The following is a 26,898-nucleotide window of genomic DNA, read 5'->3' on the forward strand; positions in this document are numbered from 1 at the left end:
GTTTTGGCAATAAAAAAAATAATTAAGTCTATTGTATCCATCTTTACGCGAAGATTCAAATGGGTGGCATTATAATTTGGGGTATGAAAGTAGGTATGGTATCAAAAAAAAAACTTTATACAGTAAAAGTTATAAAATATGTACAACTTTGAATACAAATCTGTTGTCGTTAAAATTCATATCTCGAAGCATTATTGGACTCATTTGTTACGCTTTTATGTAGGTCGACGCCAAAACTCGAGAAGCTTATTCTGATGTACTTCAAAACAACTTTGTTTTAAGGCTTTCGAAAATTCAGGATAAAGAACATTACCCCACATCTCGGGTTCCCTAGGGTTCTGTCGACATTAAAATGTATGAAACAAAAACATCAATGCGTCCTTATAAAAGTCAGAAATGAAAGTTTTAAGTTTATACTCTATCCAATCATTTATTTAATCATTGACATATTTATGCCTCCGAAGTTCCGTAATTATGACATACAACCATAGATAGAAAATGCAATACTTCCTGGACCTTTTATTTTTTAATTTTAGTGAAGCGACGTTCTCTTTAGCTCCGACATTTATCGAGCAAATAGATTATGTAACGAAGGTTATTCAAATTGATAAATTTTGGTACTTAATTAATTATAATGAAGTAAAATAAATTATAAATAATATAATAAATTCTTATTGTTTTTTATAATGAATCGTGGGACCATATGAACGGGAATCATCACTTGAGTCCTCATTAACATTAATTATTAATTCTTAAGTACATAAATTGTGAAACGCAACATCACAATCCCAATCACACAATATCTTCTTTTTTGAACCCGCTCACATTCACGATTAAATTTTCTTCATAAATAAAATCAATTGTTATAAAAAAAATCGAATCGGAAACGCATTAGGACATCACTAATTGATTAGAATTCGAGCTGTCAAAAGTGAAATAAATGGTTGGACGGATAGGTATTCACAATCATTGCACCATTAATACTTTTTATGATAGTAAATGACAGGTAGAGCAAATGGTGCCAATGGTGGTAAGCGACTCGCGTATCCATAACAGTTGCAGTGTCACTCAAAGCTTTGAATCGCAAGACCTAAGGAGTACTACCACTGCATCTGTTACCTCGAGACATACATTAGTTGATAAGTCCCGTGTACCTGTAATTTCTCCAGTGACCTTATGCTTCAAAATCGAAACGCAGTAATATTCACATTATAGCTTGGCCGATAGATAGGAAGAAATAGGTAAGGTGGTAGTATTTCCCAGGACGAACTCCTTCACAAGGAGCTCTACTGCTGCTCAAAAAACATATGCCGTTAATAGTTTTATCGACCATAGTTGCGCTAATTTGGTGATCTAAGTAGTCTTGAAGCCCAGACCCAGGGTTCATTTCCCGATAGCAGATACAAAAGCATGGACATAGATTTACTTTACACTCCCAGGATTAGATCTGTAGTTTCCGTCATAATACAAGTGGGACAAACCGGTTCCACGTACCATTGGTAGTACACCAATGGTACGTGGTACGTGGTGCTGCCTGTGAACTTTTTCACTAAGAGCTCTACTACTTCTGTACAACCTGTGTAGAAAATACCTGATTAGGTTTTGTAACTGTGAATAAAATAATAGGAGAAATATTGTTACAATTTTGGTTGTTATTATTTCTAGTGATTGATAACTTGGAGCACGTTCGATTGGAAGACAAAAAGAAAATGTAAAAGTAAATGTACATTGTCTGCTCACATTTCTCTTAATATTATTGAACATGGCAGGTTTCATTATGTCAATGGATATCTATAAAAACGAAGGCAAAAGGAATGGGTATTTGTAATTTTGCATTTATTGTATACGTATAACTTACATAGGAAACGATAATTCATGTCCAATAAAAAAAAATATGAAATACTCCGACAAAAATGTTGTATAAAAATATTTTTTCTCGATAACCATTAATATTGACATAAAACTCCAAGTTCGTCCCAAAGGCTCGGAAAGAAATCAATTGGCCAAGTTTAAGTCCGAAGTATTCCCCGGTAGTACGATACCTTCTCATTTGTTTGTCACTTTTCGATTTGCGATCGCGAAACACAGGTGTATAACGAGGAAATATTCAAATTTTCAAAACAAATCCTACTTCACTTTTATGTCTATTTTTGCACAATTTTTATTGACGTTATAATAATGTGATGATTTTGGAGTCTTGATTCTTAAGCCATACAAATTTTGGCAGTAGGTGCTCAATACACCAAGACCCGAAATAAGTTTCGTGAAAATACTTTCCTTAATAGATTGAATAGAGAATAAAAGTAAAGAATCTATTAACAACATTTCCTAGTGCCCAACTATTACGTTCTATTCGTGTTGGTAATTTATGTATAATACAAATTTGAATAAAAGAGCTAATCACGTTTAAAACGACGAAAAGAAAGTATGGAAAACAGAAAGGACGTCAATCACTTTGTCCATAAATTGCTAAATGTAGAAATTCGTTAATGGAATTTCATTACTCCGTTTGATTTGATTGTTAGTGAATTTTCCAAAAATGTTTAAAAATAAATAAAATATTTGAAGAATTACAAACGTACAAAAAAAAAACTACGCCACTAGAAGTCCAATACTTTTCCTTAAATTCCAATGGATTCCCAAGCGTGTAACTGAGTCGACTCGGTAGTTTTCAGTACATCGCGCGACGTTTCGTGAGACGGACGTCTACGCCGCGTAGCACCGCGAGGTTAACAGCTACGTGCTACTCGCTACGACGTGCTCATAAATTCACTTGAACGCTAGAAAATTGAATTTCAAAAACTCATCTGTTATCTCTACTGATTCAAGCCACGAATTATTCGCAAGTGTTGTGAACGTGTTAGTTTTTTCTGATTTACTTTATGAACGTAAGTAGTATAGTTTAAGTTTGATTAAGGAGCTGTTTAAGAGAAGTAAAATTAGGTTTTCTTTTATTAACTATGCGAGTAAGTACATAATAAAATAATTAATAATATATGTGGGTTTACGAAGTTATAAATTTATGTCTATGTTTGTTAATTAATATAGAAGTCGCGATTTCTCGAAGCGATGTCGTATAAAATGTTCCAAACACTGAATATTATACCACAGGCAGTACCATTGGTAGTACAAGTGGAACCGGTTTGTACCACTTGTATTATGACGGAAACTAAAGATTTAATCCTGGATTCGCACGAAACAAACACGAAATGATAGAGTTTTAATAAAAAATAAGTACAATAAAAAAAAAGCAGTAAATACTTATGAATTATACCTTTAATAAAAGTTTATTGTACATTAAATAACATGTTGCCGCAATAACTCGACATATGACACGATTTAAAGTCATCATGTCGGCAGCTTTTTCGGTCAAATACGTTAGTTTTTAAAAAAGCTGCTTTGGGTAAAGATTTAAAATTTTTTTGATAGTTACTTTTGACATTAATGATCAGTATAGCAAAGGGATTTTTTTAATATACAAAAATATCGAATTGTTTTATCAATTTTAACCTTTGCTGCTCGTTGTGCCATTTAACGGGTACATAAAAATATACAGTTATAAAAAAAAATTATGTACGGTTATAAAATAGGTCGAAAGACAATTTGTTTAGAAAGCAAAACCAAAATGTTTAGAAATTTTGTTTTTGCTTCAATTCAAGAGAGCAACATTGGTTCACAAAAATCTTGGTTCCTAGATTTCTTAATACGCTACCACTGTGTCTGAAATTGAAAATTAATACAAAAAATCTTATATACTATTAAAAAAATATCTCTTCCATTGGTTACATACTTATGTAAAATTGTATAAAATACATATATAATGTATAATAATTACATTTATAGTGGATATGTACATATTTATTATTTTCGTTTTTTTGCCTTGAAAGTAACACATGCATAGTAGTGGCATATTGTATGTTGATCCTAAACAGCCTGTATGCGACATGTAGCGCTGAGAGTAGAACCGGTTTCCTTGCAAGACGCGCACTCTGATGGCGGTGAGCAAAAATTTATACAAATCACCGATTTGTATAAATTTTTGTTATTATAAATTGTGTTATACCTTCATATATTTTTTTCATATTATGATAATGTTTACGTTTAAAAGATAAAAATATTTTTTTATTATTGTTAGAGTAAGCAATACTAATAGAAATCTGTTTTTGATTAAGAAAGTAAAGTAAAACTATGTTAATGCTTTTGTAACCATTAAATAAATTAAAAACAAAATTAAAAAAAAAATCAAAAAGTATTATTAGTCCCATTTACTAAAATACTCATAATATAATAAGTATTACAAAATACAATGGAGAAATAAAAACATTAGGTGAAATATAAAGATACACCACGACACGCACGACTTGTTTGTCCTGTCAGTAGTTATTCTAAAACAGTAATGTCGTTTTTAGTCAAATCATGATCGGAAATAAAGTAATTCCTTGACCTAAGGCACTAGAAAAACGAATAATCGTAATCGTGTCCTAAAATGGTGTTACCGGAAAATAACCCTGAGTCTCTGTATCAAGACTAATTAGATCACCAAACTCACGCAACTGTGGTCGATAAAACTATTAACAGTATATGTTTTTTTACAGTAACAGGTCCTTGTGAAAGCGTTCGTCCAGGGAAGAGCTGCCACATTACCTATTTCTGCCACCGAGCAGTAATGTGAGCATTACTGCGTTCTGGTTTAGAAGGGTAACGGTGCTGGAGAAATTACAGGCACATGGGATTTGTTATTTCTCAGGGTGACGGGCGCAGTGGCAATGCCCATAAAATCTTTGCGATTTAAAGCTCTGAATGGCATTGCAACTGTTATCGATAGGCATGTCGTTTACCACCAGGCGCAGGACTTGTTTGTCCCGTCACTTAGTATTATAAAAGAAAAATGTAATTTTAAAGTCCAGTTGTAACAGAATCTTAAGTCCCGATGAAGTAGTTCGGCCTGTTATGCTTACAAAACTTCCCATTTAAACAAGCAAAAACACTTTAAAAAGCCTTTATTGAACTCTTAAATGCTTTTATTCGGTAGATAAAAATGTACAGAATCTTGCTTCATCATTTTGAAGCAAAATATTCAAATGTCGCATCGAAGGAATCAGTTTGAAAGGGATATAAAAAGTTTGATGGAACTTGTACAACACGGGAATTCGAATATGTTTGAGGAAAATCGAGATATATATTCTTTGCGACTTTCACTTTGCATTATGAGGATGCATAAATAAATTATTGAAAAGGTGTGGAGAAGGCGTTGTAAATAAATATTATTTGTAGATAATATCTCCAAGAAAGTGATATCTGATATTCTTGTCACATATCTGGAATTCCACCAGCACCCTTACCTTTCAAAATCGGAACGTAGCTATGTGAGTATTATTTCTGCTTGGCGGCAGAAATACGAACTCCTTAAAAAGGAGCTCTACTACTACTAAAAATGCAATATAGCGTAAATTCACAGACATTTATCTCATTTTATAGAATAATTGAAGACTCTATTGACACATGTACTTGGTTGTGTTTTTTATGTAAGTGCTAGCTGGTTGTTTAATGTTTGTTTATATTTAGTTTTTTTATAACTACAAGTGACGGGACGAACAAGTCGTGCGCCTGATGGTAAGCTACACGCATGTCCATAACATTTGCAGTGCCACTCAAAGCTTCAAATCGCAAAGATCTGAAGGGCATTGCCACTGCGTCCGTCACTATGAGGCATACGTTGATAAGTCCCATGTGACTGTAATTTCACCAGCACGCTTACGCTTCAAAACCAGAACGCAGTAACGCTGACGTTACTCCTTGGCGGAAGAAATAGGCAAGGTGGCAGTACTTCCCTGAACGAACTCTTTCACAAGGAGCTCTAACTGCTTCTAGAAAGTTCAATGTTCGTGTTTTGTTTGTTTTTGGAACAGTAATATTTTTATTAATTATTTTGGTTTTCCATGAAGGAATAAATAAATTGTTACGTAATTCTCACCTAATGGTGCTGGTTCATCTGCAGCACCACAACCAAATCCAAGCTCCACGAATAAAATAAGTAGTACGCAAGGTTTGTTCGACGCTGTATTTCAACCACAATGTTTCTATTCTGTCGTATATATATTCTAATGACACCAAAGATGAACTGTGTTTTTTTAACTGATTTCGATTTTGTTTTTGTTGAAAAGGGGGTATTACAATAATGGTTCAATTAAAATTAAATGAAGATATTCTCTCTTTAAGGGTAGCAATATAGGGGATGAATCCAGTTTATTGAATTTCTCGCACTTACCGTTAATAGATTTCAATAAAATTTGGCCACATGGATGTAATTCTAATGAAAGTAAAATATTGTGGTGCCCTGAGCTGGTCTGATGATGGATTTGGCTGACAGATGAGAGGAATTCCTCAATAGTGTACAATAGCCACTTTATGTTTTGTGTCATATTATTAATTTTGACGAGAACTGTCCATATTATGCCTTTCGGTTATCGTTGAAGAGAGTGTTAACTTTTGAGGTCAATTTTTTTTATTAATGTAAAAAAAGAATGATTTTCCGTGCGGTCGATTTACGGGTTAATATTTTGTGTCTAACTTTACATTTAGTAATAATTGTTTATTGCATAAAGAGAAGACATTACAAATTACATGTTACAAAGGACATATACAAAGGTGGTTTATCTCTGGTAGATATCTCTTCCAGCCAACCCTAGCCATGGTGAATAGAGAATTATTGTACAACAAATTTATTAAAATTTATATATCAATGATGACAATATAAGTATGACTGAAATATACACCTACATAAATACATACATACACAAATATATTATAATCTTTAACCCTCTTCTTAGATGAAACCCATGTCCAGCAGTGGAATTTAAATAAGTTGATACTTATACAACAATTGGTTTTATTCCATACCGCTATTCTCAGAACGACAATAACGTATCCGTTTTGTACTGAAACCCGACAAGTGTCGTATTTAGCACACTTAGGTGAGTTTAGTCATACGTTGATACTGATATTTATAGCCAAGAATACAGTATACAGGTTTATTTGTAAAATAACGGGATCATTTGTAAAATGATTGTTAGAACGTCACAGGACCATATTAGTACTAACATCATACACGACAGCCTTTGTTCCATGACATTTTATAATTCATCAGAATTTATTTACGTACAAAAATAATTTTTAGTAGCAGTAGAGCTTCTTATGAAATTGTTCGTCCAGGGAACTATGCCACCTTACCTATTTCTGCCGCCAGGCGGTAATGTTCGGTTTGGAAAGGTAAGCGTCCAGTTACACGAAGAGAAAGTTTACGCGCGGCCGTCGCGCGTGTACATTAATGGCGAATCTGAATTCTATTTACTAGGTAACGACATTTAAATTCGTCTAAATAATACAGCCGCGCGGCTGTCGTCCGGCCGCCGGGAGGGTCGCCGCGTAAACCGAATTCAAGCCAGACTCGCCCGCGTGTCCGGGACGTTCATTTAAGTTAAAACGTAAAGGCTAAATAAATAGAGAGTATTTTGCCATGATAGTTAGACACACGCGGTCGGCAGCGCGGACTCCGCTCGGCGACCGCGCGGGGTGAGAGCGATGAAATTCGTGTCGAATATATGCGCCCTAAGGGTGCTGATGAAATTACAGGCACATGGGACTTGTCAACTAATGTCTCAGGGTGATGATGGGCGCAGTGGCAGTGCCCTTAAGATCTTTGCGAATTAAAGCCCTAAGTGGCACTGCAACTGGTTATGGATAGGCATATCGCTTACCATCGGCCGCACGACTTGTTTGTCCCGTCACCTGGTATTATAAAATAAACAAACAACAGTACTATATTACTAATATCATGAACAACAGCTTTTGTTTTATGACGTTTATTAATGCATCAGAATTTACTTTCATACAAAAATAAAAATATCTAAATAGATCGCTCTTAACGGTGATAACTCTGTGCGGTAACAAAGAAGCACTAGCGTAAATACCAGTCCAGTGTGAAACGTAGGATGGAAGTGGGGGTCATCGGAGAGGACGCTTGCATATTCAAACTTAGTACCTTACTACCAAATGCAGATCTAAAAAATCAGATAGTACAACAAAAACTTATGATTCATAAATAATTTACTTGTTAAAATATGGTTATATAGAAGCTGACATGTACAAACTTAATAAGTTTCATTGTGTCTGGCCAAACATCAGGCATACAAATATTGAAGGTATAAACCAGATGGAACGTGTTTCGTTTTCAATAATATCACATGGATTTAATAAGACAGCCAGCTATTTAAACGCGGTGATTTATATGGGTCAATTCGAATAAAGTCAAATTAAATATACAAAAATGTCAAATATTAGACAATGGATTTAAGGATTTACATTTAAAAATTCTGCAAAATGTATATTATTTATCAATATGTTAACTGATTTCTAAATAGCATTAGGTTTTCTCAGATCTTAGTACATTCGGTAAATATTATAAGTTTTTGGCGCCATTACATGGCTTTATACTTCGCGTGAACAAGTGTAGGTGCATTCGGACATATACGACCGAAAGATAAACATAATGACATAAACGTCCTGTCGCGAGTACATTACTCCGTTTTGGCCGAAGGGTGTGATATAAATATCTGTGATTCCGCGCCGAGTTACCTGACACCAGATTGCGCCACACGTCGCCGCCAAATGCAATTCGTGTAGATTAGTTATTTAGTTTATTGTTATATTATATCGTATGTACTTAAGGTATATTATATAATTTATGGGTCATGAGGCCTGAAGTAAATGACTAAATAAATAATCTCAGTACAGAGTACTAAAAAAAACGACCTCAAAAGTACGTGAAATTACATATAATTACCAAGTTTTATTGTAAGCGGTTACCGAAAAGTGCGCAAACCTGGATTCATCCCCTGGTTCGCCACTATACGGGACTCAAAGTATATAGAGAGAGAAAAACGCCTTGAATCGGAGAATAGCAAAATCAACCATTGAAATAATTGCTTCTTATAATAAAATTTAGGCGCTATTTACAAAAATGAATCTTTATGTGTGAACAGCCACCTTTAAATGTGGATGATTTTCTTCAAAATTAAATGGGACCACTATGGAGGTACCTTCTTTCCAACAAAAAAGAATCATGAAAATCGGTTCACAATTACCGGAGTTATCGCGTAACATACATACAACTGCCTCCGTAGCCGAACGGATACCATGCCGGACTGCCACGCAGAGGTCTCAGGTTCGATTCCCGGGCCGGGAGAAATAGTTGTATGGCCTACAATTATTTCTCTCGTGAGTTTGGGTGTAATTTGTGGTTGTCTATGTGTGTGTCCATGGCACCCGCTACACAGGGTTTCCCTAGTGCGGGGCTATGTTGAGTGTGTGCGTTATTTATTTATTTATTATACAAAAAAAAACATACAGTCGAATTGAGAACCTTCTCCTTTTTTTGAAAGAGCTCCTTGTGAAAGAGTTCGTCCAGGTTAGTACTGCCACCTTACCTATTTCTGCCGCCAAGCAGTAATGTCAGCATTACTGTGTTCCGGTTTTGAAGGGTAAGGGTGCTAGTGAAATTACAGGCAGTTGGGACTTGTCAACTTATGTTTCACGGTGACGGCCGCAGATCTATGCAATTTAAAGCTCTGAGTGGCACTGTAACTGTTATGGACAGGCGTGTAGCTTACCATTAGGCGCACGACTTGTTAATCCCGTAACTTGATGTTATAAAAAAACGTAAGCCATGGAATAAAAATAGTTATTTATGCTGTTAGTAATAATAATAATAATGGTATAGTAGTCCTACGAGGTTCTTTGTACGTTACAAATAATCCTGTATATGTAGAATTACAATTGTAACTGTTAGTGATACTCACTGAGCGTGATGAAGGAGCGAAATGATAGTAGTGCGTTGCGCATTAGCAGTCCGGGCAGGAACGAAATGCGCAACGTCTTTTTCGCTCTTAATGCATCGACATAAAGCTGTCTTTGATCGTGTGTAAGTGTGGTGACTGTCTTAATCTAATCGAGGGCGCGTGCGTCACCGGCTTATTAAATGTAGAGTTCGATTATTGCTCAATTTCCCCTATATAAGTAAACCCTATATAAGTTACAAAGTTGTACTGAACGTAGTTAATGAAATGAACAAAATGTGGGCCTAATAAGAAGGCTCAAGATCAATCAAAAATAATGGATAGGGCTATTCTCTGCAAGATCGTATCAGAAATATCCGCAAAAGTACCAGAGTAACCGGCATAGACCAAAGAATTAGTGGGGTTAAACAATTCTAGAGTGAGAACCGTATACATACTGGAATATTCAGCGTGCATAGACTGATCACATGGTGGACCGATGACTTGGTGAAGGTTGCGGGAATCAACTGCATGTAAGAAGCGCTAGATCGGTAATTGCGGATATCTTTGGTATATGCAGCGGCAGATGTCTTGCGGTTGAAATTATGATGATAATGAATTTAAGTTTGAGTGAAAATCACACGAACGCATTTCATTTCTTCCTATACAGGAAGAAATTGTTTAACGAACTAGCATCTAAACCTCCGGTGGCCAGAATGCTTGTGGCTACTTCCGCCAATATATAAGTTAAGCTATACAAAGGGAAAACGCTGTAAAATTTCTTCTAGTTACATCGCCTCAAAGCGTGGCTTTTGATAGAATTTTCTATCTTTAAATAAAACAGTTTAAGTTGCATTTTTTCTCTCTCTTCTGTACCACAGATTTTCTTCATTTAAAACCTTGGAAATATATAAAATGTATCTATTAAATATGAATAATTAAAACTTTACGTATGTTCTAACTTTACAAGAACTCATAATACCATCAATCAAATATTAAGGCTCGTAGAATTTTGCAATGGAACATCATTCGTTACTCAACCAACGATGTCAAATTAATTAGATCAACTAGTCATATCCGGTTGAATCAGACATTAAGTGCAATTAATTCGTCAATTGACGCCAAATTAGCAAAGGTATAAAAAGCCACAAGGAACTTTAAAAGCAAAACCATCACCCTCGTAACCAAATTATTTTCCACTGAAAGCGATAACATCGGGCAAATTGATCCATTTCCAAAATATGGCCAAGTCACGCTGAAATTAGACGCAGCCTCTAACGTTATTAATGAGTTTCCGATATTGCTGCCGTCCTGCCTCTGAATTTAATAACCTACCCGAAATTTTAGAAATTGACGTTTTTTCAGAGATCCGTCGAAAAGAGAGGTGACGAAGGTTAACCGTAAGTGAGCTTGGTGATCGGAAACATTCCTGCCAGATTCTTGGAAGTTACATTTTGACGTATTTGCGACCTAATCTGGATGGACATATGCTTGTCTATACCTTAAAGGCGAGTCGGTACAATTTTTATGACCATTAAATATATATTAATATATTCAGTACGAGAAGAGAGCTTGAGAGACGAACCGTTCAAGTTACTGTGGCAGCATATACGTGTTATTTATTTATATATATATTTTTAAATTACTCCTCTAGTTCGTTTGTATCGGAGACATTTTCGCCAAACTTGGGTTACCGCTTTCCTAAATGAGCTACGGAACCAGTCAGCCGTAGACTGACGTAGCGCCACCTGTGAGAAAACTATGAAAGCTTTTTCTTCACTCAGCTCATTCTTTGCAGCTAAAAGCGGCTGACAAGATTTAAATTACTTTAATGTCTAAGTCATATGTTCTAACTTTTTTGGATGTTGAGTGGCATTACCACTCACTAAGGGTAAAGGAAAACATCGTGATGAGACCTTTATGTCGAAGAAGATTTACAACACTTGGAACGCAAGTGAAGTAACCGACGGCACTGGACCAGGGTTGTAAACTTTGGACCTAAACACAGTCCTATGGGTCCTCACGAGCTGTGAGATGTATAGAAGGTTGATGATGTTAATGAGGACTATATTTTTTAACAAGTAATGTTGACTGAAAAAAAAACAATGTTAGCGAAAAAATTATGTAGTTCCCCATGCGAAATTTTAGCCGTAAATTGTAAATATGGATCCCCATAATACAAATTTTTTTTACTTACGTAAAATTATTTTTTTGCTAAAGTTTGTTACCATGAGTACGATTACCAGCTGAAATATGTTCGGACCTTTTTGTTGTATCTTGTATAAGCAATGCCAATAGGTCTCGAGGGATTCAAGGGCTGGCTGCTTTTTAAACCAATGTTGCCAACATTTTTCTACACAAAAGCCCAATACGTATTATGTAAAACTTGAAAAATTATTTTGGATTTAGATTAATGAACTGCGGAACCACAGTCGATTTGTCAGCAAATACACATAGACTTTTTATTTTATTACTTTTCGCTTTTCCAATATTGCTGTATTCAGGAGTTTTTTCCCTTAGGGGTGTTAGTTAAGACGGTGTGTTTGGAATGCTGGGGTCGACCTTAATACTTTTACAAATTGTATTTTATTTTTGCTTCCAGGCCATTAAACTGATAATAAGGGGATTATCGCCCAGTTGCACAAACGTCTAATAGCTTTAATGCTTCCGTTAAAGAATATACCGTCTCCAGCTTTGCTTTGATAGAGGTTAATCTTGTATTTTTGCAACTCTGTCTTTGTATTTGAATGCATGAATAAAATATTTTAAAACAGTGACGCAAAATAGGCGCTTTGTCGTCGAGTTGCGGACACTAGCCCGTTCCACCAAGTACCAAAACAGTGACGACACATAACAGTAATCCAAGTATGTCAAAATAAGATAATTAAATATATGTCTTATTGCTGATTTCTTGCAAGCAATCTTAGGATACGAAAGGAGGGAGTACAACCAAGGAATATTTTTATAGGAGTATTTAATATAAATACACTTTACATTGAATGTCAACAATGTATACATACAAATAATAATTAATTTACTTATATACTTTTGTAGGAAAAATATAGGAAAATAACGCAATGTAATGAGGAAATACATAACGCGATAGGGGAGAAAGGAGGAACGTTAGGATTTCAGGAAACGTTCCTTGAGATATCGTTTGAAAGAATCAAGGGAAGGGGATCGTCGAATAGGTTAAGTACAGTAAATTCTACAGCTGAATAGCTGACAAGGTAAAAAAAACGTGTTACAGCCTGAGGTATTCAAATAGTGGAGGTAAGTACAGTTTGAGGGTATCATATAAGGCACAGTGTAGGATAGTGAAAGATAAAACGTTCTTTGATGTAAGCAGATGTAAAGGCATAGAATAGAGTGTAGTTGAGAAGGAATAGGAAGTGAAGATCGCTAATCCGATCGATGGGCAGTTGTTTGAGTTATGTGCGAAATCGGGAGACGTGATCAAATTTACAATATCATAACATAAATCTTACACACATATTTTGGATATATTAACAGTTATTGAGCTGGGTGATTGTCTAATGTGGCGGATAGAAAACCTCAGCATACTTCAGTATCAAAAGGAGAATACTCTGGGTTAGAATAATTAGTCTTAAGTGGCCAAACGATTCTAAATGTTAGTGAAAAATCGCACCAAACACCATTCCATGTGAGATATCTAACCAAAATGACCCCAAGGTTCTTGGTTGTGTCGATATACGAGATTCGGACACCATCAAATATCACAAGTGTTAAGGAATCCTGGTTAGCATAAGATGCAAACCAACTTACGTATTTGCAGATATAGGAAATTAAATAAGGAAGTAATAGCGGCGTCCTTAGAAGGGCGACGCAACTACGATTTCGTCACGACAGTCGCAGCCACCACGACTGACTATATCATGGAATGTCTAATATGAATTGGATGCTGATAAGTAGGTAAATAACGTGTCAACTATCATGGTTTTGCGACAATGACATCTAAAGATTTTTTGTTTTTGATAGTTTGTTCTAAAATTGACTTATAAAATGAAAATTTTTGGTTTTGTCACCTCAGGCATATATTACTTAATAGTTACTACGTAACAGATACTTCACTTACATACAAAATCGAATATACCTACGCTATGATAGCCTACTAAATATCACTAATGAGACCAGGAATGGAAATGGAAAGGACTACGAGAAAAAGAAACCTAAGCACGCGATCATAGACGTGAAAACAAGGTTGCCCCGTGTGCAGTCGTGCGGAATAGAATGTGCAAGGGCTGAGACTTTGAAATTACAATTATTTATTTAGTAAAGCAATGGGAGAACGATTGCCTCTCAACTGGAGCTCGACGGTACGATTCCCGGTTGGGCTAATTTTCAAAATGAAATTTAATGAATTTGCTCTGTTTTGGGTGTTTTGGGTTGCGCCTCCAAGGGAATTTATTTACTCTAGTATTCATAGTACAGGAAATTATCTAGTTTGAGACAAGATTATTAGCGTGGTTGTGTAGCACTTTGACCCAGTGAGTTGTATTATTATTATTATTCTTTATAAATATTATAATGATTATGTTAGTATTCTTGATGATTACGTGTGGTGCACTATATAATGGTCAGAAATGAATTTATTGTTTCTCAAAATATTTTCTGTTAGCGTTAATGCACTTTTTCATACGAATGAACCAATTTTGAAAACTTTTATGCCACTCCTCCTTGACAATCTTGAAACATATTTTTCATACTCTTCGACAGCCTCTTCAGGTGATGAAAATCGTTGACCGCGTAACTGATTCTTAATTTTTGGAAATAAATAAAAGTCACAAGGTGCCTGGTCGGGACTGTACGCGGAATTGCTCATATGGTCAACGTTGTTCACCTTCAAAAATTTATTTGTCTATCTGGCCGTGTGAGAATTGGCATTATCGTGGTGCAAGACGATATGGCGTTTACGGTTATTTTTACGGAGTTTGTCCATAACTTCATGCAAACAAATGGTCGTGTACCAATTACTATTCACGGTATAACGATTCTCAAAAATAACAGCAGCCACGTATCCAGTTTCATTAAAAAAAGAAGCAAACATCCGCTTAGAGGCACTTTGCACGCGCGCCACTTTGGTTGGTTTCGATGGTTTCGGCTCATCTCGAAAGACCCATACGCTTGATTGCTGCTTTGTTTTGGGATCGTAACTATAAATTCATGTTTTGTCACCTGTTACTGTGTCCCACACCAAATTTGACGCCCCTTCGTTGAATCTGGTAAGCATGACGATGGACCAAGTGACGCGATCCGTTTTTTGAGTTTCAGTCAAATTGTGTGGGATCCACCGAGAGCACAGCTTTTTCACCCCCAAATGTTTGTGTAGTATTGATTGTATTTGACTCATGCCTTTGCCTAAAGATGCCCGAATCTCATGGTATGTCACATGCCTTTCTGTTTCGATCATACGGCGCACAGCATCGATGTTTTTGTTGTTCACAGCAGTGGACGGGCGACCATCACGAAAATTCGTCACAGAGATTCACACGACCGCGTTTGAATTCTGCAAGTCAGCTATAAATAGTCATCTTGCATGGTGCTTCATCTCCAAAAGCAGTTTGAATCGGAGCAAAGCTCCACTGAATTATACTTAAAAATACTTAAAACGATAATAAAAAGTGGGTAGGTACATTATAAACAAAGTAGAACGATAGAATACAGAAAGAAATGATTCAAAAATCGTTTGCTTGAGTCTCGCTTACATAAAATAATTGAAAATAAGTGTGTATTTTCTTACATTAGGCATGATTCTAAACATTTAAATATCGCATAATTCGTTGATCACAATCAACCAACTTAACAGCTTCGGTGCCATCAATTGCACTAATAATCGAAAATAAAGATATTATACTAAAACACAACGTTAACATACCTGTCTTCGCCTTTTGGTAATGAAAAACAAAAATTTTTTTTTTTTAATTATTTTATTAATTGTCAGTATTCGTACTTCTACACTCATCCACTGAACAATAATGACGCTATTTCGACATTGCAACGATTTTTTACGAAACGTGCCGAAAGACCATTCAGATGTGCGTGTGACACCCTCTGAGCGTTTGTATTGACGTCGACACACTCAGCGATAGGCACTTATCGCGTAACCTTGAGCGAGTGACGGAGCCCTGCCTTAAGAGTGGTGAATTTTTGCGAATTATTACTATAATTTTCCAACAACAACAACAACAACAACAAGCACAACAGCAGAAGTATTCAATTTACAAGTAAATTTTAGAACTAACTATCAAAAGCCACCAAGTCTTACAAATGGCACCTAAAGCCATTTTCGCAAAACTATGGTTATGTAGGTTGACATGTGTTTGCTTATCAGCATCCAATTCGGCTTCGCTAAGACTTTTTTCACAGGAGAACTATGCAAAGAATTTTAAACCTTAGTTTTAGGGTTTAAAGTTTGAAATTGAAGTGGTAAAGTTCTGGCCACTTTCAAGTAAGATAAAGTTTTTTTAGTGTAAGATTCAGATTAAAAACTTTTAAAATAAATTGTTTAGGTTTCGGAATTAAAAACGTTAGCGTTGTTTTTTTTGTTTTGATAAATTTGCGTTTGACTCGGCATTTGTGAAGAGCGATACTGTTTAAATTCGTAACATTTTTAATTATATTTTTTTTTCGTAACATAATTGTAGACGATCAACGGAATGCTTCAACCCTAGCAACAAAGCAACACAGTGTCGAAAAAAGAAACTTATCTAAAGTTTGGTGGTCCAGTTACGGAATAACGCACCGTAGTTTCCTTAAACCTGATCCAACATTAATATTGTTTAGAAATGATGTCGGTGATGGCAAGACTTATTGAGAAACATCTACCGATCTTAGCCGCTACTTTTAGAAGACTACGTCATAGTGCATGCTGTAGAATACACCACTTCACAGCAGTTGCAGATTAAAGCTCATATTCATCTGACTTGGCCACCACCACATTTTTTCGCAATTTATAAATTATCTACGTAGAAAACAATTTAGTTCCAAATAAACTATCAAAAATAATTTCCAAGACTTAGCAGATTTTATTTTATTGTAGCTTACAACTTATTTACAAAGTGAAATTCCATGTGAACAATTGTATGCCAATTAAAAGATTCCACAAAAAATAAAATATCATAAGCTAATACATCTACGAGATCACAACCAACGCCATATTTTATCAGTCACTCGATAAGTAGTTATAATGATCATTTCGGAATCTCGTTCTCCACTATTCCACTGCAAAGGAATAAATAAGCTTTTAATAGGTGTATTGAAAAAACGGGTGCATATTATGTTTATAAATGTAATAACAGATATTCTCTATTCGTTGAATTGTCCAATGTGATTTGTTAATAGCAAGTGTACTAAAATTGTGCATTTTTGTTCCAGGTCTAACATGCTAGTAGACTATAGAAATATGAAGGTAAGTTGATTTACTACAGTGCTTAAATACGATTTTCTACTTTACTTCGTCTTAAATCCGTCTTAAATCGTAATTTTGTACTATTCCAGTTTTTTTTAATGATATCAAGTGACGACATGATACGAACAATCCGTACGCGGTGTGGACAGCGAAATGCCGACCCGTAACAAGTTGTAATGCCTCTTAAAGCTTTGAAATCGCAAAGAGTTGAGGGGCACTGCTATTGCGCCCATCACCATGAGACATAAAGTTGACAAGTTCCATGTGGCAGTAATTTCAGCACACCCTACGCGCATACTTTCACGACGTGAAAGTTTTCGAACGGCTGTCGCGCGGCGACCGCCCACTTACCGCGTCTTCAAGTGCATTAATCGAATCTGAATGAATTTGAATTCTATTTACTAGGCAACAACATTTGAATTCCTCGGAATAATACAACCACGAGGTCTCCGCACGGAAACCGCGCGAATGTCGCCCGGTCGCCACGTAGACCAAAGACATGCCAGCCTTCCTCACGCGCCCAGGAGCTCGTTAAGTTAAAACGTAAAAGCTAAATAAATAGAGCGTATTTTGCCATGACAGTTAGACGGACACGGTCGTTGCGCGGTGGCAACGCGGTCTCCGCGAGCGCAATGAAATTCGTATCGAATAAATGCGCCTTTGCCCTTCAAAGCCAGAACGCAGAAAAGTGAGCGGTACTGCTTGGCGGCAGAAGTAGGAATGGTGCCAGTAACTACCCTCTTTATCATAGCTAACGTAATCGACATTGTTGAGTGAAGAAATATATTTCACACAGATGGCGCTACGGCGCAAAAAAGTCGTCAAAAAAAGTAATTGATAACCAAATTACGAAGATCCGCAACTAGCACAGAAAAAAATGTGAGATCCGCTTGTTTGTTCCGTGGCTTAGTTGGCATAGTATCGAAGGAATTTTGTCTGAGTGTTCGATCTTTGTATTAATAGTTATAACAAACTAGTGGAGTGATTTCACAAAAATAATTGTATATCACGGTGATCAAACATTCGTGACATTCAATAAAACTTAAAAATTGTAATCGACATTTTTAGCGAAATCTCGGCATGACCTGGAATCAGCAAAACGATCTACAACCCAAAATTTTATAGTTTCAATTTTATTGTTAAGCAATATCAGAATTGACATTTTTTAAAGAAACAAAAAACTTAAGGTGCCAATATCTCGAAAATTACCTGAATTCAAATGTGTTAGTATGACAAGGAGGACAGAATACTTCCCTGGACCAACTGTTTCACAAGGAGTTCTACTACTGTTAAGTTATCTACATATAGGAGCAGTTACCAGCAGTAGAGCAGAGTTCGTCCAGGGAAGTACTATCACCTTTCCTATTTCTGCCGGCAAGTAGTAATGTGAGCATTACTGCTTACCGGTTTTGAAGGGTAAAGGTGCTGGCGAAATTACGGGTACATGGGACTTGTCAACTGTGTTACTTGTCAATTGTGACATTGCAACAAATGGACAGGCGTTTAGCTTACCATCATGCGTACTACTTATTGTTCTGTTACTTGATATTATAAAAAACAAAACCCATGCTTTGCATAGGTCCCGTATTCGATTCCCGGTTTGGGGGAAATATTTGTATGGCCTAAGTTTCTTCCTCGGTGAGTTTTCGTGTAATTTGTGGTTGTACATAGAGCGCACTATAAGTTTCCGGAACTGGCCACTTACATAAACAATATTTAAAAAGTAATTAGAACATTTGACCATAGAACTATTTGGCTGTAGAATACAGTTTGTTTCATCTAACTGTCACTTGTTTTTACATTGTAGCGTCATTTATAAATTGGTTGTCTACATCACCATGGATTTAACTCGTGAAAATTTTCGTAATATGATTTTCTACGACTTTCAGTGCAATTTAATAGCTCAGCGGAGCTTCCCTCGGCTTCAAACTGCTTTTGGCGATGAAACTCCATGCAAGACGACTATTTATAACTGGTTTGCAGAATTCAAACGCGGTCGTATGAATCTCAGTGACGAATTTCGTTATAGTCGTCCAATGCTGTGGACAACAAAAACATCGATGCTGTGCGCCTTATGATCAAAACAGCCAGGCATGTGACATACCATGAGATTCGGGCATTTTTAGGCATAGGCATGAGTTAAATAGAATCTATACTACACAAACATTTGGGGGTGAAAAAGCTGTGCTCTCGGTGGATCCCACACAATTTGACTGAGGCTTTTAAAACTGATCGCGTCACTTGATAAATGATGGCATTGCATACCAGATTCAACGAAGGGACATCAAATTTGGTGTGGGACATAGTAATAGGTGACAAAACATGAATTTATAGTTACGATTCCAAAACAAAGCAGCAATCGAGCGTATTGGTCTCTCGAGATCTGCCGAAACTAACCAAAGTGGCGCGCGTGCAAACTGCCTCTAAGCGGATGACTGCTTCTTTTTTTTAATAAAACTGGACACGTGGCTACTGTTGCTTTGGAAAATCGTTGTACCGTGAATAGTGATTGGTACACGACCATTTGTTTGGCGGAAGTTATTGATAAAATCCGTAAAAATAACCGTAAGCACCGTATCATCTTGCACTAGGATAATGCCAGTTCTCACACGACCAGACAGACAAATGAATTTTTGAAGGTGATCAACGTTGACCTTATGAGCCATCCCGCGTATAGTCCCAACCTGGCACCTTGTGACTTTTATTTATTTCCAAAAATTAAGAACCAGTTAAGCGGTCAACGATTTTCATCACCTGAAGAGGCTGTCGAAGAGTATGAAAAATATGTGTCACGTAGGAGTGGCATAAATGTTTTCAAAATTGGTTCATCGTATGAAAAAGTGCATTAACGCTAACGGAGAACATTTTGAGAAACAATAAATTCATTTCTGACCATTTATAGTATTTTTGTCTTATTCATTCCGGAAACTTATAGTGCGCCCCGCGTATATATTTGTGTCTATGACACCCGCGACACAGATTTTCCCTAGTGCGGGGCTACGAGTGAGTGCGTTTTTATACTATTATTAATTCGGGATAAGATAGAAATAAAAACAAGTATTGCATACATTGTAGCAAATAAATACATTATCAAAATAATTTACACAATAATTTTGAACTAAAATGGTAACAAAAATTAATAATTCTATAAAAAGGAAGTCACATTCTGTCTATTTCAATTTAGCAACGACGCTCTTGTTGACGTTTTCTCTTATTTTTTTCTTTGCGCGCTTTTTCAATTCAAGAAAATGAATGATAGATAAGTTGGATCACACAAGGCAAGTCTCCTTGGACTTCAAATATATGTTATTTCTGTCACAATAGCAATTGTTGTTGTTGATAGGAAAAAATGTATACCAACAATTTTATTCTACGTTCCAAAGCTCATAGTCGCGTAAACAAAGCTAAGTCTGTACATTAAGGAAAGGTACCTAATTTCCCTAAGCTACGAGTTATTAATGTTAAGACAGGGGGAGTCAACAAAGCCTTGAGTATTAATATCTACTTACAAACGCCTGGAGGCGAGCGGAAACATGTGTTTTTGAAAGTTTGGGTACGCACTGGATGTCAAATGAAGTTTACTTAGTTGCATTAAAATAACTTTTGCAATATAACAATATACTTTTCATTAATGATGCTATACCTATTATTATTATTATTATTCTAAATGAAAAGTATATTGTTTCTGCTTGTGCTTCGTCTGGTCGATCTTATCATAAATAATGAACGGGTTTGGGCTGTAATTCACATAATAATTTGTGTATTAGTATTGTTTAACTTTCCTGGACAAATGCTACAGGCAAACATAAAAACTTTCGGCTAAGATTCATTATCTAGCAAAACAGAGCGGAGAAGAGCAGTATCTCAGAAGCCAATAGTAACATTCTATAGCTATACTATAAAATATTTAACCGACTTCAAAAAGGGGAGGAGGTTCTCAATTCGATGTACCTATTGTTTTTGGATGTATGATACGCGACAACTCCGCCATTTGTGAACCGATGAATTTTATGATTCTTTTTTTGTTGGAAAGAGGGTACTTCAGGAGTGATTTCATTTAAATATTTCACCTCTAAGGGTGGCAAACTAGGGAATGAATGACTTTTAAAGCCGGTTTTTTTAGTACTCTGTACCGAGATTATGGTTCCTTGTGTTTTTCAAATTGGTGTATCAATGTAAAGTAATAATAAATTAGCCTGTATATAGCCCCACTGCTGGACACAGACCTCCTTTCACAATGAGAGGGCTTGGGCTGTATTTCCCACGCGGGCCAAATGCGGATTGCGAACTTCACACATATCATTAAATTACTTTGTAGATGTGTGCAGATTTCTTTACGTCGTCAATTTCAAATTAAATTTCACACATAAATCCCGAAAACTCAGAGGTGCCCGAAATGAACCCATGACCCTCTCCTTGAGAGGCGCCTCCTCGCCCAGCGTCCATGCATCGTGCAAACCGTTGTTCCAGCATAAGGTCAAATTTGCGCGGGTTTAAAAATATATCCGACTCATTTCAAAGTTTTTCAAAAACCGTTTGACGACGTCTGTGGTCGAGTTGTTTGTATACCAATTTTCATGATGTCATCATACCTGAGATGTGATCGAACCTGAGACTTTCGATCTCCGGCCTGGTTAATGTAAAAAAATTACTTATCAATATTGTCTCGGGTCTGGGTATTTGTGGTACCGTCGTTGGATCTGATTTTCTTAACACGAATGCTTTAGTTACCTACTTTGAGATCAGAGCAAAGTATGTGATGTTGTCCAATATTTAGTTATTATTTCAAAAATCAATTAATTTATTAAATAATAAATTTGAACTCACAGGGCTAACAATCGTCAAAAACACGTAATTCATCAAAAAGATAGTTTAAAAACACTAAGGAGTGGAGACAAAGCCAACGAATCGTCTACGGGCGCAATGTTGTTACGTGATTATTTTAATTTAGTTGATTAACCATCTTATTGACAATAAAATTTAGCACATTCTGAATATAACTGTGTAATAAGTTAAGACATTTTGGTTTGGGCCACTATTCTTTAAAAGTAGCAACATGGTAATTTAAAAACAACACATTTCCATACAAAACACATAATGCTCGTATTTTAAAAAAAGAATGTGTTTTTTCCACCGTTCACTCATTGCAGTGTACAGAAAATGGAATTTAAATTTCACATTTCTGAAAAGATCCGCTTTAAAGGGAATATTAAACACTCGCGAACATGTTATTGACAGCAGTTCATTGGTAGTCCAGTATTTATTTAGCACTGGCAATTCTTTGAAATCTATTTTTGGAAAATTATTTTTCGATGCAGATAATGTGGTATTTGACGGATGTCATGTTCACTTTTCATTTATGCATACATAATGCAACGTCATTTATTTATAATACAGAAAATATCGTAGCTAAAATAATAGCGCCTTGATTAATATGAAGTAACTTTACTTTAGTGAAGAGGCTTTTCAGTCCATACATTGCTTTGAATACAAAATTATGTGCTTAAAGTCTATCTTTTTTGAAGACGGAGTAAAATGACATTTCGTAAAATCTTATAAAGTCATGTAGTTGTTGTCGACAGTTATATCGACGAATTGTGAAAGGAGATAAAATTTTGCAAAAAATGCCAAAATTGTGAATGTTACGACATTCTAATTTACGTTTTGTAACATTATATGTTCAAATTATGTGGTAGGAAGAAAACCGGCATAATCTGCAATTTACTAGTATTCTCTATTCTACAAAAGGACAAAACACGATTTCATGCAATCCGTTGAATTTAAATTTGAAGAAAATCCCTATCTTTTAACCGACACGACGACGACAAAATGCTTCATAAAATCGGTCGCTAGTGGCGCTTTACAATATGTGACTGCTGTTTTCTTATCAAATAAGCAATTCATGTACATAATGCAATTATTATATATTTACAATATCAAGGAAGATGACAAATGTAACGTTGACGTCAAATAGCGGCAATAACGCATCAGCGCTGACGGCAATAGAACGATATTTACGACACTCTAGTCAAGAGCAGAGTGGCGCAGTGGAAGCGTGCTGGGCCCATAACCCAGAGGTCCGTGGATCGAAACCACGCTCTGCTATTAGATACTGATAATACATTGTATTTTGTTGTTTTTTTTCGTTACAATATCTTATTTTTATTAACCGACTTTAAAAAAAGAGAAAGATCTCAATTCGACTGTATTTTTTTCGAACCGATTTTGATGATTTTGTTAGAAAGAGTAGGCCTTAGTATTGATCTCATTTAAATTTGAAGATTCCACCTCTAAGGGTGGTAAACTTGGGGTGGATCCAGTTTCAAGCGCTTTCCGGTTTGTTACTAATTGCGTTCTTGCCTTCTTGCAATCTTTAATTTTATTTTGATAGTCGGCTTTATATAATCGAAATCGATTATTATTCATACATATTTTAACAAAAATAGACGGATTTCATTATCTGTATATAAAATGAAAATCTTTAATATATGTCTCCTCTTTGTATTTTTAATACATACATAGTTCTAAATGCAGGGTATGAAGGAACGTACAAAAAAATACAATTAAAATGAACCTGTGCCTGTGTGAACTGCTTGCAGTTGAACGAATAATGCGCCGTTGAATCATCATTCATTTGAATCATCAAATGAAACAAGTTTGGCTATTTGTTGCATAAGCATGACCAACATTCAGTCCATAGTCGATAGAATATTTGTCGACCGCAATCATTAGCTGTGTGTAAGCGGGCAATACTTTCGCGCAATGAACTGTCATTTTACTCCATCTTCAGAAAAGACAACATTACTTAAAAATAAACATCACTTTGTTTTTATTCAATGAAAAGGTGGTTTTATTTCTTTATTTCTAGCAGTATTGTTATCCGTGAACTTATTGTTGCCTCTTAAAGGAGGTCAACTAAAGGCTGGGATGGAGATGCGGTAACTTGACGTTACCGCATCTTTCCCACATGTCAATAGTGCCACCAGGGTGCTTCACGTTGAGTCCAATACAGCTACTTGCTTGGATAGTTATTCGTCAACTTTTTATCGCGTCGATACTTCTTTTATTGTAAGACTATTACTTTGAGTAGAATGTTGCCACCTAGACTGCGTTATCCTTATCCTCGTGGCGCACATTGGTAACAGCTAGGCAAGGTAACGCAATGCCTAGACTGACTAATTTTCCAACATGATGCTTCATGCAACTTATAGATAGTTGTACATCAGGGACTTCCAACCATTGTCTTGTGAAAACTGATTTGTGAGGAAAAAATTGCCAAGTTGAAGGTTTTGTAGTAAACAAAGAACATTTATCTTTTGTTTTTAAAGTTTAAACGATCCCGATGTACAACACGTGCGGAGAAAAGCTTTTACAGTAAAAGGCTTTTAAACATATGGTCGAATTTTCATGAATTACTTGCCAATAGATGGTTTGTTGTCGCTATTGTTATTATTTGTAGATAAGTTTCAAGAAACTTTGGAGTTGGCACCCACTTAATGCCAATGTTTACACTCATCAATTTACTCGACAAACTCCCTAATTTGTTATTCTGAACTTGGCCTCCTTTTCACTTGGATGTTTTTTGTGAGATTCCGTTTTATTTATCGTATTGTGACTTTGAAAATGACAATTTATTATTGTTATAACTTAATACGTTTTGTTAAAAATTGCTATGCAAAAATACTTAATAGATATTGTTACACACAAATAAATTGACTTCAGATTTTAATGTTCATTGAAATTAGTAGATAAGTAATAAATAATTACAATAAAACAGAGAAAATTTAAAAATTTTTGGACAAATTGCACGCACATGGGATGCCAAGTTTGGAATGTAGATAACTTTTACAGTAGACTTAGTAGAAGTAGAGCTCCTTATAAAACAGTTCGTCCAGAAAAGTACTTTACCCTTCTTCACATTACTGACACATTTGAATTTAGAAATAGAAAACTTTCGAGATTGAATAATGTCAATTACGCTGTTTTTGCTTAACAACAGAACTGAAAGTAAATAATATACGTAAAAAACCGCTTAAAGGGGGTTGTAGATCTTGTTTCGCTGATTCCAAATTACGTCAATAACTCAATTTTGCAAAAAATGTCGATTACATTAGTTATGATAAGGACTTAGTTACTCTTACCATACCTACTTCTGCCGCCAAGCAGTATCGCTCACGTTACTGTGTTTCGGATTTGAAGGATAAGGGTGCTGGTGAAATTACTAACGTTGTCATAACCATAGTCATTTATTGATAACCAAATAATAATAATAATAACGTACACACTCTACATAGCCCCGCACTAGGAAAAACCCTGTGTCGCAGGTGCCATGGATATACACATAGACAACCACAAATTACACCCAAACTCTCGAGAGAAATAAATGTAGGCCATACAAATATTTCTTCCGGTCCGGGAATCTAACCTGGGACCTCTGCGTAGCAGCCCGGCATGGTAACCGATCGGCCATGGAGGCAGTTAATAAGTCTAATGAGTACAATAGTTACAAGTCACAAAATTTTAAAATTTAACGATAACGAATGTGTAATTGATTTATAAAAATAATTAATACAATAATTAAAATCTTAATAATAGTTCATAAAATAATAATAAACTACACAAAATAATAACAAAAAATACCAAAAATAAAAATATTATAAATTACAATTATGAGAAATTACTAACAATAAATTAATCAATCAATCAATTCAAGTCAAATTACTAACAATAAATTAAACAAATCAATCAATTAATAAATAACATCACACAATATTATCATCAAACGTGTAGAGTGCTTGCCACAAGACAGTAGTCGTTGACTATCGGCCAGGGTGACGGGCGCAATGGTAGTGCCTCTCAGGTCTTTGCGATTTATAACTCTTGAGTGGCATTTCAGATGTTATCGCGCCAGATTAGTTCGTCCCGTCACTCGATATCATAAAAAAGCTACCTAGACACTTTGTAAAATTCAAACATAAATTATACGCCAAGCGGTAAGCGTCGACGGGCGTCGTCGCGCACTCTCGCATTAGTGCTCCCGGGTCACAGAGTGGTCGGCGTCTGACGCCTTACTCGCCTTAAGGCCCATTTAGATGGAGAGAGTTTATCGTCTCGAAGATACGATTATCGAAAGAATATAAAAAACTTTCCTCGTCTAAACATTTGCGATTATCGACCGTCCACGTGAGCGATAATCGCCTCGCCTTTCAATATTGAACGTCTCCGTGTAGACAGAACTCGAAAGCAAAAATCGTATTTCGAGTTTCTGTGCCAGACGTTTCTACCACGAGTGCAGTGCGCGAGGGTGTTTTGATTATCACTGCTTTTCTAAGACAAGAATTAATGAAATGAGAACGAAAAAAAATTTGGATTAAGAAATGTTATAAAATTTGAAAAAAAAAAGTATATTTCTCTACAATGCAATGAACTAAATATTATCAGCAGTTCCAAATTTGAATGATTTTTGCGTCATTTTGATATGTCCATAGTCAATACCGCAGTAATCACTGAACTCGAATGGCGATTCTCGCACTCAAAACGATTCGAACCGATTTGTACGATAATCGTATGAACTTGAAAAAATGTCATACGAGATCGTGTTTAGACAAGTCGAAAACTCGTAAGCAAGAATCTCCT

At 35.8% G+C, this 26,898-nt stretch overlaps 1 protein-coding gene and 1 non-coding gene across 2 annotated transcripts in view; both read left to right on the forward strand.

The window, feature by feature from the left end:
• Positions 1–2,687: 2,687 nt before the first annotated feature.
• Positions 2,688–26,898, forward strand: part of LOC113229274 (CUB domain-containing protein 2-like) — a 148,689-nt gene continuing 124,478 nt past the window's right edge. The window contains exons 1-2 of the mRNA XM_026462818.1: positions 2,688–2,888; positions 17,229–17,262. Coding sequence (XP_026318603.1) covers positions 17,236–17,262 — 27 coding nt within the window. The 5' untranslated portion in view covers positions 2,688–2,888; positions 17,229–17,235. The remainder of the gene's footprint in view (positions 2,889–17,228; positions 17,263–26,898) is intronic.
• Trnam-cau lies at positions 23,296–23,367 on the forward strand. Its single transcript has one exon. It is a non-coding gene; the product is annotated as a tRNA-Met (tRNA).

The sequence above is a fragment of the Hyposmocoma kahamanoa genome, unplaced genomic scaffold (genome assembly GCF_003589595.1).
Source record: "Hyposmocoma kahamanoa isolate Upper Pololo Valley unplaced genomic scaffold, ASM358959v1 296, whole genome shotgun sequence".
Lineage (NCBI taxonomy): Eukaryota > Metazoa > Arthropoda > Insecta > Lepidoptera > Cosmopterigidae > Hyposmocoma > Hyposmocoma kahamanoa.